General features: G+C 53.1%; 8 protein-coding genes across 8 annotated transcripts; 4 read left to right on the forward strand and 4 right to left on the reverse strand.

The window, feature by feature from the left end:
• Positions 1-661: 661 nt before the first annotated feature.
• PG994_014954 (uncharacterized protein) lies at positions 662-2,337 on the reverse strand (the record flags this gene model as incomplete). Its single annotated transcript, XM_066866363.1, has 2 exons — positions 662-1,615; positions 1,660-2,337. The coding sequence occupies 2 exons, from the start codon at positions 2,335-2,337 to the stop codon at positions 662-664; spliced, it is 1,632 nt and encodes a 543-aa protein (XP_066708039.1).
• A 1,734-nt stretch (positions 2,338-4,071) lies between these two features.
• PG994_014955 (uncharacterized protein) lies at positions 4,072-5,085 on the forward strand (the record flags this gene model as incomplete). The annotated part of the gene is made up of 3 exons (XM_066866364.1): positions 4,072-4,242; positions 4,307-4,527; positions 4,587-5,085. 3 exons carry the CDS (start codon positions 4,072-4,074, stop codon positions 5,083-5,085), a joined length of 891 nt encoding a protein of 296 aa, XP_066708040.1.
• A 1,554-nt stretch (positions 5,086-6,639) lies between these two features.
• PG994_014956 (uncharacterized protein) lies at positions 6,640-8,737 on the forward strand (the record flags this gene model as incomplete). Its single annotated transcript, XM_066866365.1, has 7 exons — positions 6,640-6,737; positions 6,812-7,203; positions 7,271-7,397; positions 7,473-7,718; positions 7,796-7,965; positions 8,025-8,665; positions 8,714-8,737. 7 exons carry the CDS (start codon positions 6,640-6,642, stop codon positions 8,735-8,737), a joined length of 1,698 nt encoding a protein of 565 aa, XP_066708041.1.
• Positions 8,738-8,967: 230 nt separating this feature from the next.
• Positions 8,968-10,284, reverse strand: PG994_014957 (uncharacterized protein; the record flags this gene model as incomplete). Its single annotated transcript, XM_066866366.1, has 5 exons — positions 8,968-9,074; positions 9,185-9,317; positions 9,404-9,550; positions 9,621-9,669; positions 9,749-10,284. The coding sequence occupies 5 exons, from the start codon at positions 10,282-10,284 to the stop codon at positions 8,968-8,970; spliced, it is 972 nt and encodes a 323-aa protein (XP_066708042.1).
• A 1,600-nt stretch (positions 10,285-11,884) lies between these two features.
• Positions 11,885-12,283, forward strand: PG994_014958 (uncharacterized protein; the record flags this gene model as incomplete). The annotated part of the gene is made up of 1 exon (XM_066866367.1): positions 11,885-12,283. The coding sequence occupies one exon, from the start codon at positions 11,885-11,887 to the stop codon at positions 12,281-12,283; it is 399 nt and encodes a 132-aa protein (XP_066708043.1).
• A 103-nt stretch (positions 12,284-12,386) lies between these two features.
• PG994_014959 (uncharacterized protein) lies at positions 12,387-13,096 on the forward strand (the record flags this gene model as incomplete). Its single annotated transcript, XM_066866368.1, has 2 exons — positions 12,387-12,513; positions 12,699-13,096. The coding sequence occupies 2 exons, from the start codon at positions 12,387-12,389 to the stop codon at positions 13,094-13,096; spliced, it is 525 nt and encodes a 174-aa protein (XP_066708044.1).
• A 969-nt stretch (positions 13,097-14,065) lies between these two features.
• On the reverse strand, positions 14,066-14,562 carry PG994_014960 (uncharacterized protein; the record flags this gene model as incomplete). The annotated part of the gene is made up of 2 exons (XM_066866369.1): positions 14,066-14,177; positions 14,234-14,562. 2 exons carry the CDS (start codon positions 14,560-14,562, stop codon positions 14,066-14,068), a joined length of 441 nt encoding a protein of 146 aa, XP_066708045.1.
• A 62-nt stretch (positions 14,563-14,624) lies between these two features.
• On the reverse strand, positions 14,625-16,119 carry PG994_014961 (uncharacterized protein; the record flags this gene model as incomplete). The annotated part of the gene is made up of 2 exons (XM_066866370.1): positions 14,625-15,651; positions 15,983-16,119. The coding sequence occupies 2 exons, from the start codon at positions 16,117-16,119 to the stop codon at positions 14,625-14,627; spliced, it is 1,164 nt and encodes a 387-aa protein (XP_066708046.1).
• Between the last annotated feature and the right edge of the window lie 546 nt (positions 16,120-16,665).

Below are 16,665 nucleotides of genomic sequence, written 5' to 3' on the forward strand. Positions count from 1 at the left end.
AGATGGCTCCCCCGATGCGCTGTAACTTGGGTCTGTATGCAGGCGTGTGGGAATGCTCTCGCCGAGATGCTTAGGTGATAACTCTAGTAATAATAACATCCGTGAGTGCGTGGACGGGGCAGTAGGGCGCTAGGAGCTCCCCGTTTGGGAACTCAATGCCGAAATGGGGGGCCTTCGCGGGGACTTTCGAGATACGATATTGATAGTGACGGATACCACCTTACTTGCATCATAACTCTATCGTTCTTCCTCGTATATTCAGGCACATGCAAGTGGTAGTAGCGGGAAAGCAGTATATATCATATCATATGACTGTAGTCGTATCATCATGCAGTACCACCCTCCTATACACCATGCATGGAATATTTCTAGTTTCCTTCTAGAGGACAATCACGTCGGCAATGGGAGGCAGGGGTAGAGAGGTACTTTTCTGGAGCGAGTAGCATAGATAGAGCCTCTGTCGTACCAGATGTATGCAGGTAATTGGCAGTCCGCATTCTGCGGCGCTAAAGGGCAGAGATAGCTAGCTACGTTGATAACACTAAAAGACCATGTATACCCTTGTCTATAGTACACCCAGAGAGCCACATCAGGGCCGGTGGCCGGGGGTTAGTAGCCCCGCAACGGAGTGGATTGGCGCTCACCGACCCCTATCACGGCATCACGACCTCTCATTGCGCGAGAGCGTCGAATGCAGGGTATGCTGCTTCATCAGGCTCACACAGACCAGCCCCAACAGCACCAGGCCAAGCATGGTGAGCCAGACACTGCAAAACGCCTCCATGAAGACCGATATCACAGCACCCGCATCCCAGCCCTCGGGCAGGTGCTTGAGCTCATCGAGATCGTCGCGTATACGCGGGATCTCTGCAGCCGCATCGGGCAGGCCCCCGAATCTATCCCATAGCCGTGTCTTGAGCACATTCTGGTAGACAGTCGACGCGATGGTGATACCTACCGTGCCCCCCACAGACCTGAAGCCGTACGTGGCCGCTGTGATCACGGCCTGCTGGGAGTGATCTACTGCTGCCAGGCATGCCAGGAGCGTGACAGTAAGCATGGCGCCGTATCCCGAGCCGAGTAGTAAGAATGATAGCATGAGCTGCCACTTGGGGGTAGTATCGTTGGTAGTAGTCAGGATGATGACATGTGCAGTCTGCAGGGAGACGGCTAGAATGCCGAGGGCGACATAGCGGCCGGTCTTCTTCATCACGTAGCCACTGCCGACAGAGGAGAAGCAGATACCAATGGGTGCAAACAGAATGACCAGACCGGCTGATGTGGCTGAACCGCCGCGAGCCTGGAGGTATAGTGGCACGAAAAACAAAGCCATCATATTGCCCATGGTGCACACCAAGTTCGTTATACAAGCCGTAAAGACTGTGCGACGCAGGAGCAGTCGCACAGGTATGACGGGCTGGGCTACCCGCGACTCCCAGATAATGAAACCAACCAACGCGACAAGTGACAAAGGTATGGTCGTTAGTGGTAATGGATGTACCCATGGCACTAGATTCCCTCCAGCGTTGAGTCCTAGGAGGAGAAGAACCAGGAAGACTATGATCAGGAAAGCGCCGACAAAGTCAATGCGTGCTAGGTATGATTTCTGGGAAATCTTGGGGGAACTCGCACGAGGTAGGCAACGAGACATGCAGATACCAGGACCGGCGGCACTTGGAGGAGGAAGGCCAATCGCCACCCCCAGCTCGAATAATCGTTGACAAGGCCGCCAAATACACCCCCAAGCATGGCGCCAGAGCCGTAGGCAATATTGCCCACTCCTTGGATGATTCCGCGCTTCCGGAGCGGAACCAAATCCGTAGCAAGGAATGTCGATATTGTCATTAGGCCACCTCCTCCAATACCTGCAACAACACGCCCAAGTATCATAACAGTCTCGTCTTTGGCAAGCCCACAGATGAGATTTCCAGCAGCAAAGAATAGGTTGCTGAAGACGAGGCCGGGGCCGCGACCGAATATGTCGGTAAGTCGGCCTGAAATCGGCTGGCAGGCTGCGTTGGCGATCAGGTAGGCAGTCGCCAGCCAGGACATCAAGCTCAAAGACTTGAACTCGCTCGAGATAGGGGCCGACAAAGTGGCAATGATGGAAGCATCAATGGCGCCGAGGAAGACACCAACCCAACCACTACACAGGATGAGCCAAAGCTTGGCACCAGTGACCTCCTCCACAACGGCGGCCTGTTCGTCATCACCGCTCGGTTCCTGCGGTTGCTCGGCAGGAATGGCATTCTGCAGAAGAGGTGTCCTCTCGTTGCGCCCGCCTGGGGTGGTCACCACAATGGAGGGCTGACTCTCCTCCGCGTTATTGCCGTGCATTGTTATACTCCTCGCTCAAGGCTGCTGTTTCTTCCACGTGATCCAGAAAGTCTGAGAGACCGTTGTTGCTCTAGTCAGCTTCCTCAGGCCGATGCAACGCTCGTCGAATCACCTTGAGCTGCTGTGGCCCTCCCTTGCTCTCGTTTCCTGGTGCAGAAAGATATGGTTGAGAGGATGAAAGTACGGCTGGCTATCTTGGATCAAGATAATCACTCATCATGACTAAAACGGCATTTGTTGATTGCGAGCACACCGCACACCTTTCGGCAAGTGGAGACTGGACGCCGCCATCCCCAACGGGATAAGCCGATAACGGCGCGGGCAAGCCCGGTTGTTGGTAGAGATGAACTCTCCTAGGATTGTCAGTGCCGGCCACCCTCGAATATGGAACCAATTCGGATCACGCTGTCGGTGGGTTGCGAAAGGCGGAGGGGTTCTGGTTGGGCAAGGTGTATATATCACGCAGATCAAGGAGATCTGGGTTGCGTTTCTTCCGACAATCCCAGACGTGATGTGCTTTACCCCGGAATCGGTCTAGTGGGCAAGGCATACGTCAACGCACAGCCTCGCGAAGGCAATACGTCACGTCAGAGAGAGAAACTGGAGCAAACAGTACCGGCTTGCATCCCAACCATGATCGACATTAACCTACGATACCTACCTGTACAGTTCTCAAGATCCTTCCTTGGTCAGCAAGTGCAGTCAATATGAGCATCTGGTCGAGAACCGCGGCATCAACCACCCAAAAGATAAGAGTCGGCCTGAGCCAGGTAAGCAAAAAGAGAACAAAGCCAATCAATAGCCGTAGCAAACTATTGCCTCTCTCTAGCCACTGTAGCCACTGAAGTATGGCTCAGCCGCGCCTGGCGTCCAGGCGGTCGCTGTTCCCGGGCAGTGATTGGACGAATCTAGTTTTATGGCGCAGCGGCATTGGAGTGACGGAGACTTTAGGCGGATAAAGAATGGGACCCTGGGTAACAGCCAAGCAACCAAGTCGTGGATTCCTCTGCCATAGCAGGGCTGAGTTTGTTGTAGCTGGTGCAAAACGCGCGTCGGACAGAGCAGAGAGGGAGGGAGGGTAGAGAGACAGAGAGAGTGGGAGGCTGATGCTGATGCGACTCGGAGAGAGCTCCAGTGCTCCGTAAAGAGTTGAAATATGCGCCGAACACTGAACACGAAGATTGATGCTGCCTTGATTTGCATATTGATTTCCACATAATACATACACATACTACATACTTAGTACTCAACAACGCATTACAACCTCGGTTTTTCATACAACATCAACAGCGCTTGCATTTCTTACCCTCCTACACATCCAGATCGCTACGTCTTTCCACTGGTGGTGATTTCTCGACCTCGACTCGACCGCAACAGTGCTGCCTCGATTCTAATAAAAGAAGGGTTTCAGCTTCTGAGGACGGACCAGACCAAACATTGAAACGAGGCTCCGCCTTTAGTCAACAGCCCAACGTCTCGTATCGTCAATCAACAACGGTCCTCTCTGCACCCCTAAAAAGACCGCAGCTTCTTTGGTCGGCATAATCTTTTCCCTCGCTTGTTCAGACCAACTCTCTGGTATTCGTTAGCAGTTCTCGATCCGAGCGCCGATTTGGAAAACCCCTTTCTGTCTTACCTTGGACCTCGAACCCTGATTGGAACCCCCCGCACTATCGAAAGCTACAAACGTCCTTGTACAGCATCGCGTCTGGATCTTCTCAGCGGCTACCCGCAATGGCCATATTCGAAAGCCTGGAATGGGACGCCGACTACGTCCCCGGCGTCAAGCTGGGTCTTCATAGTATGCAGGTCCTCTTCGGATTTGTCATCTTCGTATTAGAGATTATTCTATTCAAGGACGACAAGGCACTCATCAACGGCAACAATGGCTGGCCATTCGGTCTGGTACGTCCCGCCATCTCGAATCCACGCGCGAACCCCGATTACTGACACAGCGACTCCTCCACAGTGCTTTGTTTCTGTACTGGCCTGGATCTACTTGGTTATGACTCCGCGCTGGGAAAGGTCGAGAAAACTGGCCCAACCTCACGCCATGGCTATCGTCGACGGCGTCTTCGCCATTTTCTGGCTCTCGGCCTTCGCCAGTCAAGCTGCTTACAACACGGCCAACTCGTGTGGGAATCAATGCAAAGTCAGCAAAGCCATTGTCGGCATAGCTTTTTTCGAGATGTACGTTCGGATTCAGCCCCTGAGCAAGGTCAGCGCAGCCATACTAACAATCCCTACAGTCTATTCTGGATCGGCACTACCGTCGTGAGCCTCTACACTGTGCAGTACTACAACTTCAACGGCAACCTGCCCGGCTACGACAAGGTTGGTAAGCGAGCGCAAAACATCGATCCCGACAAAGCTGCTTTCTCGATGGCCCCCCATGACGAGGAAGCATACGCACCTGTGAACATGGACGACCACGATGGCGACCACCTCGGCAGCTCCCACACCCCCTACAACGCCGACTCGTACAGCAGCCGACCCATGTTCGACAGCGAGACCGAATACCGCCCCCACACAAGCTCCACTGCCGCGCCGCAACTCGACAATCCATTTGCCGACGGCGGCCGTCTCGCGCATAGCAGCTCGCCGCACAACGACCCATACGCTTCATCATATGGCGGCTCGGATGCAGGCGGCCCTAGGCTCTATGCTCCTCCTTCGGTCAGCGATTTTGACGAGGTAACAAGGCCCGTGCAGTTCCCTGCTGGGAACTACGACCGTACCTTGCACTAAGAAGGATAGTCTTTGGATACCGGGGGCTTTGCGAAAAACATGCAATGAAAAAGGATTGCATCGGAAGGATACAATCATGACCCAAAGCGCAGAGGATAGGAAAGGGGCCAGCGGGAATGGGCTTGTATGAGAACTATAGGAACTGGGATTTCTGGTTGGGCCCAACCGATTATACCTATGTCTTGGGTTTTACTGCTTTTGGTGCGCTGGTGTTACGGATACATGATTAGCAGTCCGAGTGTGAATGACTATAGACGGCATCCAGAGTGCGGAGGACTGCTTAACGGTCCTTGTACTCCACGCTTTATGAATGAATACATATTGAAGACAACATCTTTCCTGAAGAAACATAGCTCTTAGTGCGATATTACGTTTGCGGTAGGTACCGTAGGCGTGCGGCTTCTCCGCTGTCCGGGGGCTTTGGTTCACATAGACTACCCAAGCCTCGGGATCCTATAGTGGGCTCTTGCTAGTACATGATAACAATGCCATCATCTATGCGACGATCCTCGAATGCCTCCCCAGGCTTTTTACTTTGGGCTAACTATGTAGCTTACAGTGATCAGCGTGATGATTGACAGCCTTGGAAAAGGGTCAAGTGGATTTCAACAAAATCCTGTACCCGGTAGAGCTCTCAATTGTGCCGGCGCATTGTGCTGTGAACCAATATTCATATGTTCTGCATCACTTGACATGTAGAGAATAGTGGCTGTCATCCCATGTGGTACATAAAATGATCAGACGAAGACACCGCTCTATTACACGCCAAAAGAAAAAGGAAGGAGAAAAGTCTAGCCAAGACTATTTACCTACGGAAAGTTGAGTCTCAACTAACAAATGCCCGAAAGATTCACCGCAGACGGACACCGGGAACCCCGAACGATGTCGCTGCTGCAGATGATGATCATTCTGACCGCTATACCACTATGTGCCACAGCATAACAGTACCGCACCCAACATACTGTCGTGCCACAACTTGGCAACCTGGAACGCTGATATGCCGGCTCCTAAGCTTATTGTATGGGTAGCTATGCCGAGATGGGGCACTTGGACATGGATACTCCCACTACGCATCCTCGCGTGGCCTGGATTCTTGGACGATTGGCAGAAGACTAAACGTCATATCTGGGGTATCCGGGGGCCGGGGCAAATGTCCCAGCTTCAACTGGACGCCTCATGACACTCACTAGGAGAGTCAGGTCGGTCTGCGGGGTCTGGCGTTGAGAACTTGAGATGCCGGGCCAAACGGGTGCCAATGCCATTGACGAATCACGAATCGGCTCTACAGGAGCGATCATTGAGGCGAAAATTACGCCGATGATCTAAACGGAGCCTATTTATTAAGAGCCGTCGTCTTGGGAAAAGCTATCGGATGGTTCACGCTTTTGCCCGTACGAGTCTAATGTGCTGCCCCGATTCACTCCGTTATATATATATATAATACACGTACATACGCCTCGAAACTCAAAAGGGACAGATCTATGTGGTAAATGACAAGAGCAACTGCTTGGGCCACCATACCGGAAAGAACTGGACGCGATTCAACAAACAAAGATGAAAGTGAAGACCAAACAGCCATACTTTGGCTTGAAGGGAGCATGGCTCACCTTCTGGGTCACCGTCGCATGCGCGACGGACATGACACTCTTCGGGTAAGGCAAACTTGCCATGAAATATGGCCGAAGAATGTATAGTTGCTGACCTCTCTCTCTCTCTCTCTATCAAGATATGACCAGGGTGTCTTCGGCGGCGTCATCGTAACGCCGGACTTCCTGAACCTGCTGGGCATCGCGGACAACGAGAAGCTGCAGTCCACGGTGACGGCCATCTATGACGTGGGCTGTTTCTTCGGCGCGCTGTCGACTATGTATATAGGCGAGTGCCTGGGACGCAAGCGGACCATCATGCTGGGCACCACCATCATGGCCGCGGGCGCCATTCTGCAGATCGCCGCCTTCGGCATGGCACAGATGATCGTCGGGCGCATCGTCGCCGGTATTGGCAACGGCATCAACACGTCCACGGCTCCCGTCTGGCAGGGAGAGACGTCCAAGGCCAGCTGGCGCGGCAAGCTCGTCATCATCGAGATGATCATGAACATCTTTGGCTTCATGCTGAGTAAGTCTAGTCCATCTTCGTTCGGGTAGATCATGAAGGGACGATTGCTAATCGCAACGTTGTTAAGGCAACTGGGTCACCTTTGGGCTGTCCTACGCCTCGGGCTCTATTGCGTGGCGCCTTCCCCTGGCTATCCAGTTCATCTTCATCTTCGTCCTTTGGGCTACTGTGCCATGGCTACCCGAGAGCCCTCGGTAAGTTTACATAAACATGCCCAAGGAGGGCAGCCACATCCGGCCCTGGATTACTGACTGACTTAACCTCGTTAGATGGCTCATTGCCAAGGGCCGTATCCAAGAAGCCGACATCATCCTGGCCGACCTTGAGGCCCTAGATGTGGATGACCCGTACATCATCACCCAGTCCAAGGATATCCAGTGGGCCGCGAACTATGAGCGGGAGAACAACATTCCCTGGGCCATGTTGCTTCGCGGGAAGACGGGACCCAATGAAGGTACCAGCACGATCCGTCGCATTATCCTCGGTATGGGAACCCAGGCAATGCAACAGTTTAGGTCAGTTTTGTGCCCCATACCCCTTTTCACCTGGCAATTCGAATTTAGGCTGACTTGTGGCCTTGGCTCCGTTGTAGCGGTATCAACGTCACCTCATATTACCTGCCCTTTGTACTGATACGATCGGTCGGGCTGGGCAACAAGCTCGCAAGGCTGCTTGCAGCCTGCAATTCGGTCTCCTATCTGCTGTTCAGCTTGATCGGTATTCCCAACGTTGAGCGATGGGGAAGGAGAAAGATGATGATGTGTAAGCATGAATCCATGGCTCCTGACACATCTCCCCTCCTGCTAACAGGACATCGATAGACGCCGCCTTTGGCCAGTTCTTCTGCTATATGATCATCACAATCTGCATCCGCTACAACGAGGACACGACGATCGGCCTCGTCGCCAACCAGCGCTGGGCCAAGGCCTCCATCGCCTTCTTCTTCCTGTACTACGTCTTCTTCGGCATCGGCTGGCAGGGCGTGCCGTGGCTGTACCCGACCGAGATCAACAGCCTGAGCATGCGGACCAAGGGCGCGGCGCTGGGCACGGCGACCAACTGGATCGTCAACTTCATGGTGGTGGAGATCACGCCCGTCGGTATCGCGAGCCTGGGCTGGCGCTTCTACATCATCTGGGCCGTCTTCAACTTCGCCTTCATCCCCGTCGTCTACCTCTTCTACCCGGAGACGGCCGACCGCTCGCTCGAGGACATCGACCGCTTCTTCCAGGAGAACCACGACGTGCTCGTCTGCCGCGACCCCGACGCCCGCGCGTCCAAGCGCCCGGCCCGCTACGTCGCGCTCGAGCGCGACGAGGTCCGCCGCAATAGCTCCATCGCGCCGGCGGACGTCGATGCGGTGCTCCAGCGGAAGAGGACGGCGGAGAAGGCCAATGCGGGCATTGGCAAGGACGAGGAAGAGGGGCACGCGGCACATATTGAGAAGAATGGTAATATAGTGGTATGTATATATGTACGATGTCTGGTATTTTTTGAACACTGCGATAAGGGGCTGCGCGACTTTGTAAAGTAACAATTACATTATTCGTTAAGAGATGTTGTGCTTGGACGATATAAGTTACATCCCTATCATATTTCGCTTTAGAAAGATGCCTTGTGATTCCAAGTTTACCGCTGGAGTTTATTCGAAAGTCTGCAGCAAATACTCGTCAGCCGAGTGACCCATACACCAATACAAAAAGGGAATATCAGACACCTACTACTTTCACAGATTTCATATATATAGGCGAGAATACAGAGTAGTCAATTACCATCGTCTTGCCGCTGGTGTCGTAGTGCGTCTGCGGCGCTGGAGCGTAGATTATTCCGTCCGTGGATGTGAAGAGGGTTACCGGGTCCGACCATGGACCCTGTAATGACGAGGCCGTCTTAGCCACGAGATCTATGCTCACAAGGCTAGATCAGTACTTCGCGCTCTGTCTGCTGGGATGAGGAGTTTGTTTTCGTCAAGAGTACTTACTGCCCCAACCTGACTGGACGTAGATGAAGTTCTTGTAGTAGTCACTGTAAAGCAACGTCCCTGCAGTACCGGTAATAACCGTGGCTGGGGCCCAACCATTATAGTTGGGATAAGTAAGACGTTTGCTGTCCCACTAAGAGATACCTGTTGTCAGCTACCCAGAGTCTATTTCCCCTCTAACCCAAATTGATACCGGCCGGGGGAATAGATACTACTTACTGCTGTTCCATTCCAGTACTGATAGGCATTGACGTCCCAGAAGTTGCCGAACGGCACACGAGACAACCAGATATAGGGGTCCTCGTGACCTGGCGCTAGGCTGGAGAGCCCGCCGAGGATATAGACGTAACCGTCCACGCCGGGCCCCTGAAATTGGTCATGAGTATGATAATGCAACATACCCAACACCGTTCATTTTCCGACGGAGAAAACTCACCCAAACGCCCTTATCTCCCCACACAGGCTCTGTGGAATCCCACATGGGACTGGACGACAAGCATATTCTGTCAGACAAAACTTCTGGGGTTCACGAATTTGGATAAGCAGGTCAGGTATGACACTTACGCCGACATCTCGCAGCTCGGCATGCTGCCGTCTCCGTTCCAAATGATGGTAGCGACGCCCGAGTTGACGACAGCGCCGTTGATGTCGTCGGCCGTGGCGGGGCCGACGGAGTGGTACCAGGCGATGCCCGTGTTGATGCCGGTGCTGATGATAGCCGAGAACTGGGGCCGCGTGTTCTCGGTGACGGGCACGCAGAGGCCGCCCGGGTTGTTGCCGGGGCCCGGGTTGCCGATGTCGTGGTTGACGACGGGATCATCGGTGGCGGCCACGAGCGTGTTGGACGCGAAGCCGTGGCAGGGGCCCGCGGGACCGTCGTCGCAGGTCAGAGTGTCGGCGTAGAACTTGAGCCAGTGGCCGCCGATCTGCGACTCCCACCCGGCATCCCGGTAGGCATTGGGGAAGTTGTCGCTCGTGATATTGCCCAGTACGATCGCTGACTGCACCCGGATGGGATTCTGGAGCTGCGCGAGGGCAGAGGATGCTGCTGTCAGGAGGTATCCGAGGAACATGAAGCCCCTGTTACTTGAAGAAGACATTTTCGTCTTTTTGTGTTTTTTCCCAGAATCCTCGTCATCCAAGTCAGGCTGAACCGCAAAATCCTTGGGGAAACAACACATATCTGTTGGTGTTGATGTGCTGACTGACGCCTGAACTTTATAGTTTTGATTATTCACAGAGGAATGACTGGGGGCCACCCTTAGCTGTGTCTATTATAGGAAGGAACATTGGATCAGGGGCTGCTTGGAAAGGGACCACACATGAACTTAAGATGGCTTGTTGCATTGGTCCCCCCCTCCCCCTCCCCTCTTTGCTGATTGGACTGAGAGAGATGTCGTCTGACAGGTCTCAGGGGCATTCGGTTCCCAAACAATCACCCTATGCCCTTTACAGCCTAAGCAAGCCCAATCCTTCCCAAGGACGCAGATGCAAACGAGATTAGTGATACACCAACATCCAGTATCGTGAGTCGACTACCGATTTATCTAGCATCTTAGGCTGTTTTATATGACTTGGTATATTGGGCTGGCATGGAAAAGAGGTCAGGTGCCCCGGCGATTCAAGTACATAAAACAGAATCAAACACCGAACGTATGGCTGAGTTGCAATCTCTCTCAGCTTCAGCCCAATGTTTCAACTGGAATGGTCAACGTAGAAATCCAATCCCATGACTAGTCTTCGCTTCATTACTGGGGACGCAACACGACCCAAACGCAGTCTTTGCACAAATTCTTTCCACTCGATCTGCTCAGAGCCCTACTGTTGTTCGGTATTCGAGATCAAAATCCCATATCAATCAAGCAGCTACGCTCTACGGATTTAGCAGTAATGCCATGCACCATTGGTATGCTGCAAAGCAACAACATGACAGCCCCGTCGTTTTCTGAATGATCGATGCCAACGAGTGAGTGAGTTGTTTACTTCGGCACATGATGATAGATACGTGCTCATTAACCCTGTTACGTCCTGGTGATGCGCAATTAACACGGAATTCATTCTCGATGAGGTCCTTTGGTTTTCCCAATTGCGACGGGAATGGGAGCATGGTGTGTTCTACATCGGGAGACCAAGAGGCCGCAATCTTGACGTGGCATTAGAGTGAAAACCCCCCTGGTTCTTTTGGCGACGAGCCGTAGCAATATGTTGTTCTAGGTGAGAGCGCACAGGTACATCCGGAGAAAGATACACCAAGATGTGGCGGTTCGTGATCCATCGACCCAGGCTTCGCGGAAACCTAGTTTGTAGAGGCCCTGAGGTGCGAGCATTTTGTTTTCCAACTCCAAGAGTGAATAAATCAATACGCCTCCAAGGTCTACCTGGTATACCTTGGTTGTTCTGTCGTACAACAAACGCGCAGCCATTATCGTTAGAAACGACTCCTTTGTCGGTAGCCCAACAGCAGCAGCGGCAGCAACACCACCGCCCCAGTCAAACACCGGTAGTAGAGCTTTATACGGCGTCAGTTGCGATGAGTGCTATTCTCACTTGAACCTAAGTAGAACAGAAAAGCCCGTCCACTCAACAAACTTCCGGGGAACCCCAGCAAGGGCACACGAGAGAGCTCCTATGCCCAAAGCACCGAAGCCCAGGAAAACGGAACGTCTGGCGCCCAGCTCGGGACAAGGTCCATATCCGAACATGCAGTGTCCTCCGGGCAGTTTCAACATGGTGGCCGGGCCGACTCCTTCGAACCAGCAGAATATCATGCCACGTCCTCCGACACAGCCGCCCCCTTCCGCCAGCCCTACTGCGGGTGGTGGCCGAATGCAACACCTAGCGGCGGCACCTCCTGGATCAATGCCGCCGCCGCCGCCTTCATCCGCAGGCAGCGCCAGGCCCCAGGCCACTCTCCGTCCGAGATTTGACGTATGGTCCTTGGTCAGCGGGATGCTAAAGACGGACAACCAAGGCAACCCTCTGCACACTCCACAACAGGTGGCCGAAGTTCTCCATCAGTTCATTTTTGAATCGCTGCATAGGATGCCATTTGATGACGGTAAGCAGCCTTCCACCTTCCTCCAATTGTTCTCGGCGTGAAGAGGTAATGGTGAAACCTGCTCGGATCATAGCTGACTCGGCGTGTAAAGCTCAAAAGCTAGTGACCCAGCGTAAGGAGTTAGTAATTGATTGGATCATGGTAATGTCGGCTACATGGCCTTACTACGATGCCATGCAGCCCGTTCAGCTGAACCGGCTGGTAGGTTTGTTCCTGGGATCCGGCTGCATCACCCGTGAAGTCCTGGGGCGAGCTATCTCGAAGGTGTGGCGTAAGTCTTGCGGCACTCTACCCCTTTTTGTAAATCATGAACAAGTTTTGTTGTTCCATTTCTCCGTCCCTCCGTCCCCCTCCCCCTCCCTAAGGAATGGACGAGCACAGCTGCCTCGTTCAGAGGCTTATACCCGTCTGCATATTGTTACCCTCTGCTAACGTTTGCGGGAATTTCTACATTAGTCGGTTTCGAGCATCAGTGGGACTACGCCCGGCAGCTGATGGGCTTTGTCATGCAAATCCACCATGCCCACTGGAAGCTCTTGGGCATCCGCTGGGAGTGTTGGCCGTGCAATCCAGACATACTGCCGTCGTGGGTTGATCTGTTGCTGCCCCACGAGGATAACAGCTCGCCGGCCCGAGCTAGACGCGAGGGGCGCGTGATGGGCTACGGCGTGGGGTTTGCTTGCGCGGTGGTCTCTGGCCCTGCTCCTCGCCCTCCTCCTCGCCCTTCTCAGAACCCTTCTCAGAACCCGGCACCTACCAGTGTCGCCAACCCGTCCATGGTGGAACGGCTCATGCCGGCGCCGGCACCTCCACAGCTTCATTCACAGCAACCACGACAAGGCCCTTCTCAGTAGCAAAGGGCGAATACAAGAGTAGAGAGAAGGGGATAGGCTATAAATTAATCTTGGCGGACTTGTAAGTTCTTGGAGGCTCTAAACGTTTTCTTGGATCCCGCGAGGGGAAGTTCAAGTTTGGGATATTGGCTTCCATTTACATTAGAAGCCGCGAGAGACTGTTGTATTCATGAGTGGGTGAAACCAGGAATATAGGCTAGCTGACTCCTGAGTATTTCGTCAGATACAATACCATGACTCATTGGTCGTGTGAGTGTCGATTGGTGCTGACACGATCCCTATACTGCCTTGAATCGCCCACCGCCCAATAGACTTGTAATGCTGAAACCTCGTTGCCTCAAACGTTCTGCCTTACTCATGCTCAAACTTGAAGTCATCCTCTCCGTCCAGAACCTCTCCCACTGTGGGGTATGGCTCGCGGCCATGCAGACACATTCGTTGCCAATATGATGACTAGAGCACAGTAGCAAGTTCCTGTGCCATCTTGAAAAAACAATCAGAAAGCAAAACTCTTCTCCTCCATGGTCATCTTCGAGCGCCCTTGCTTTCTTTGTCCATGAGTGTAGAGTCCTGCTGGACTGCAACCGCGCATACCCAGTTGAGCGTAGCTTGGCATCCTTCCGTTCTCCGTGTAAACCTATACCGGCTTTCCCAGGCGCAGCTGCCAAATACCTCCTTTTTTCAGATGAAGGATCTCTTGACTTGGGAGGGTTCGATGATATTTCACGTGACTGGTGAATAACGCATTTTTGCTGTTCGGTTCTGAAGAGCCCCTGAATTTGCAATTCCGGCGCCACCGATTTTTCAGTATTGATGGTGAATGAGTTTTAACAGCCAACCGGTGCAGTGGGTGGAAACCCATCAGCATTTCGCCAGTGGCGGAATCGGTATCAATAATCTGCATTGCTGTGAGGTTTTGTCCTCCAAGTACTTGAGCAATCACATCTCGCCATCTCTTTAGCTCTAGCTTCAGACGGCAGCCATGTATCTGAACGGTTGGTAGCTCTCTTTCAACAGCTCGGGTTTTCGAGCTTCAATATCTAGTATCATCTGCCCAAAGAGTCCATTGGCCCAAGTAAACCTAATCATTTCATAATTAGCGCGGTTCTGTTGTGATATAAACCTGATGTTGCCTACCATTGCCTGGACCACTTCTTAGCGTCGAAGGCATTGATGCTCTCGTGTATCAGCCCCAGCCCAGCGGTGCTCGACAATATCATCTTCATGTTCGTCCTAATCTCGATATCATCGTCCGTCGTCATAATCCTCATGATCACGGACATGGGCCACGTGGCTCCTGGCTGCACATGGGGACTGCCGATTCCGCTGATGACGGGCCCCTGGCACCAGAACGGATTCGACCGACTCAGAATGAGACTCCGCGTATTCTGGTAAATCTCGTCGTTCTTGTCCAGATACCCCAGGAAGGGTGCCGATAGGAGTGAAGGCACATTCGCATCGTCCATCAGATTCTGCCCGCCGTAGCCATCCACCTCGTATGCAAAGACCCTCTTCCCGCTCGGGGCCTTCACGGTGCCCACGTCTTGATGGCCTCGCGGATTTCCGAAGCCATGTCGCGCATCTCCGTTGCCAAGCCCGCAGGCGCATTTGGCAGCCTCTCCATGATGTTGGCGTTGGACTCGAGGTATACGGCCATCATCATGTTGGCAGGGATGCTGAAGTCGTAGGTGGCGGCGTCGTCGCTGGGCCGGAAAGGCGAACGTAGCAGGCCCGTGTAATTGACCGGATTACCGATGCCGTGATTGCCCAGAGTGCCCGACCCCGTCATAGTCTGGCTTTGAAATGTATACTCCGGCACGACCCACTCGCCGTCCGGGCCATAAGTGGGCTGTTTCAAGGCTTTAGAAGCCGACATTATAGACTGTATCGCATATATCCACTGGAACTTGCCAAAGAAGTCCACATCGCCCGTGGCCGTGTAGTAGTCGTGGCCAATCTGCAGGAAGGCAGCGAAGTCGTCCAGCTCGAAGTTGCAAGTAAACACGAGATTCTTATCGTAGGGCGGTGTTACTGAGTACGGGTGGTTATTGATCTCCACCGTCATGCCGCTCTCGGGTGGAGGATGGAAGGCATTGCAATATGGCGAAATGACGAGGAAGCGCGCCTGCATGTTGAGAACGCCGCGAAAGATGGAAGCGATGTCATCGGTAGTATTTTTCATGGCCGACTTGTAGGGTGCGATCTGATCCGCGCTGTCTCTGATCCACATGGCATTAATGTCACCCGTGATCACGAAGCATAGCTCCTCTGCCGTATTGTTGGCTGCCGCGCCGCGCCATTTGATAGCCGTATCCAACGTGTTCGGGAAGGTGTTCTCGAATAGGCGGTACAGATCCGGATCGTAGATCTTGTCCTTCAAGCGCACGATAATCTCTTCGACGCCGGAGGAGTTGAAGGTCCGGCAGGCGGGATCGGGTCGCTGATAGGAGAGGGCATAGGCGCCTGTAGACAGGGGCTCGTGACGCTGCTGGGAATGAGTGCTATAGTTGGGACACCGCCTACAGTAACGCCGAGCAGCAGCGCAGCTGCCACTGCTCGAGTGGCCCCGCGCATCAACATGGCGATGTTGGAATATGGAAAAGGACGACAGAAAGCAACGCGAAGCTCCAATGCCTCCAGTGTAATGTATCAACTTAACATCACCAATCGCGCGAGAAACCGAGGAAAAGGAAACATAACCAGCTGAGTAGCGTACGGGGCCACTATGCTAGTAATTACGGAGGAATAAAATGGGACGCTGTGAAACAAATATATGACCTTGACAAGCCATCAACCAAACTTTGGACGGCATCCCTCCATCTCTCCTGGCGAAATGGAATGTGTATGAATAGTCGCTCTTGCAACCCCAAACTGCCTCTTCCAGACCGTTCGAAGCCACGGGCCAGATTGCTTGCAAGCTTGGCCATGAGGCATTGGGAACCGGGAAAGTATGCACCGGAGTGGAATTGACTTGGCATCCGCCCGATGGGGAAATTGCGGAAGAGACAGATTTTGGACGCCATTGTGGTTTGTATTTTCTATGGGGCAATTGGCAACTGTCACTACATAGTCAGCCCTACAAACTACGGCGACGTGGTAGGGTGCCTCCAAGAGTTGCTGCAATTCTCTCAAGGCGCTCGGGCAATGATGATGGATATAAATTCAACTTGAGACTCAGAAACTTCGTGGTTTTTTTGACCATTCAGCTGACCGATCGCATGCAATCAGTCGCCTACCTTTGTGTAGCCATCGTGAAAGTGTCGCTACAGCCTAGCTGGAAAGTTTCCCTTTGTATACGCAGTTTAGCGTATATTGGATATTGATATGTCGGAAGGGCGGCTGTCCAGACTCCAGCCATTCATTAGGGGCACCGTCCAAACAGCACACTACCTTGAGGTTCATCGTCCTCTTGCCTCACCATTAGCATGATCGACCAACGGGTATGTATTCATGCTGATTCTATAGTGATGCCCAAAATACGACCATCTCCCGCCAGCAAATGTGACTTATAACGAATGAGAAGAAAGAACACGATGACGTATATGTTACCGGGCGCATGTATGTTCGCG

Source organism: Apiospora phragmitis, assembly GCF_038363925.1.
Source record: "Apiospora phragmitis strain CBS 135458 chromosome Unknown utg000014l:1.0-1827420.0:1.0-1829600.0, whole genome shotgun sequence".
Taxonomy (NCBI): domain Eukaryota; kingdom Fungi; phylum Ascomycota; class Sordariomycetes; order Amphisphaeriales; family Apiosporaceae; genus Apiospora; species Apiospora phragmitis.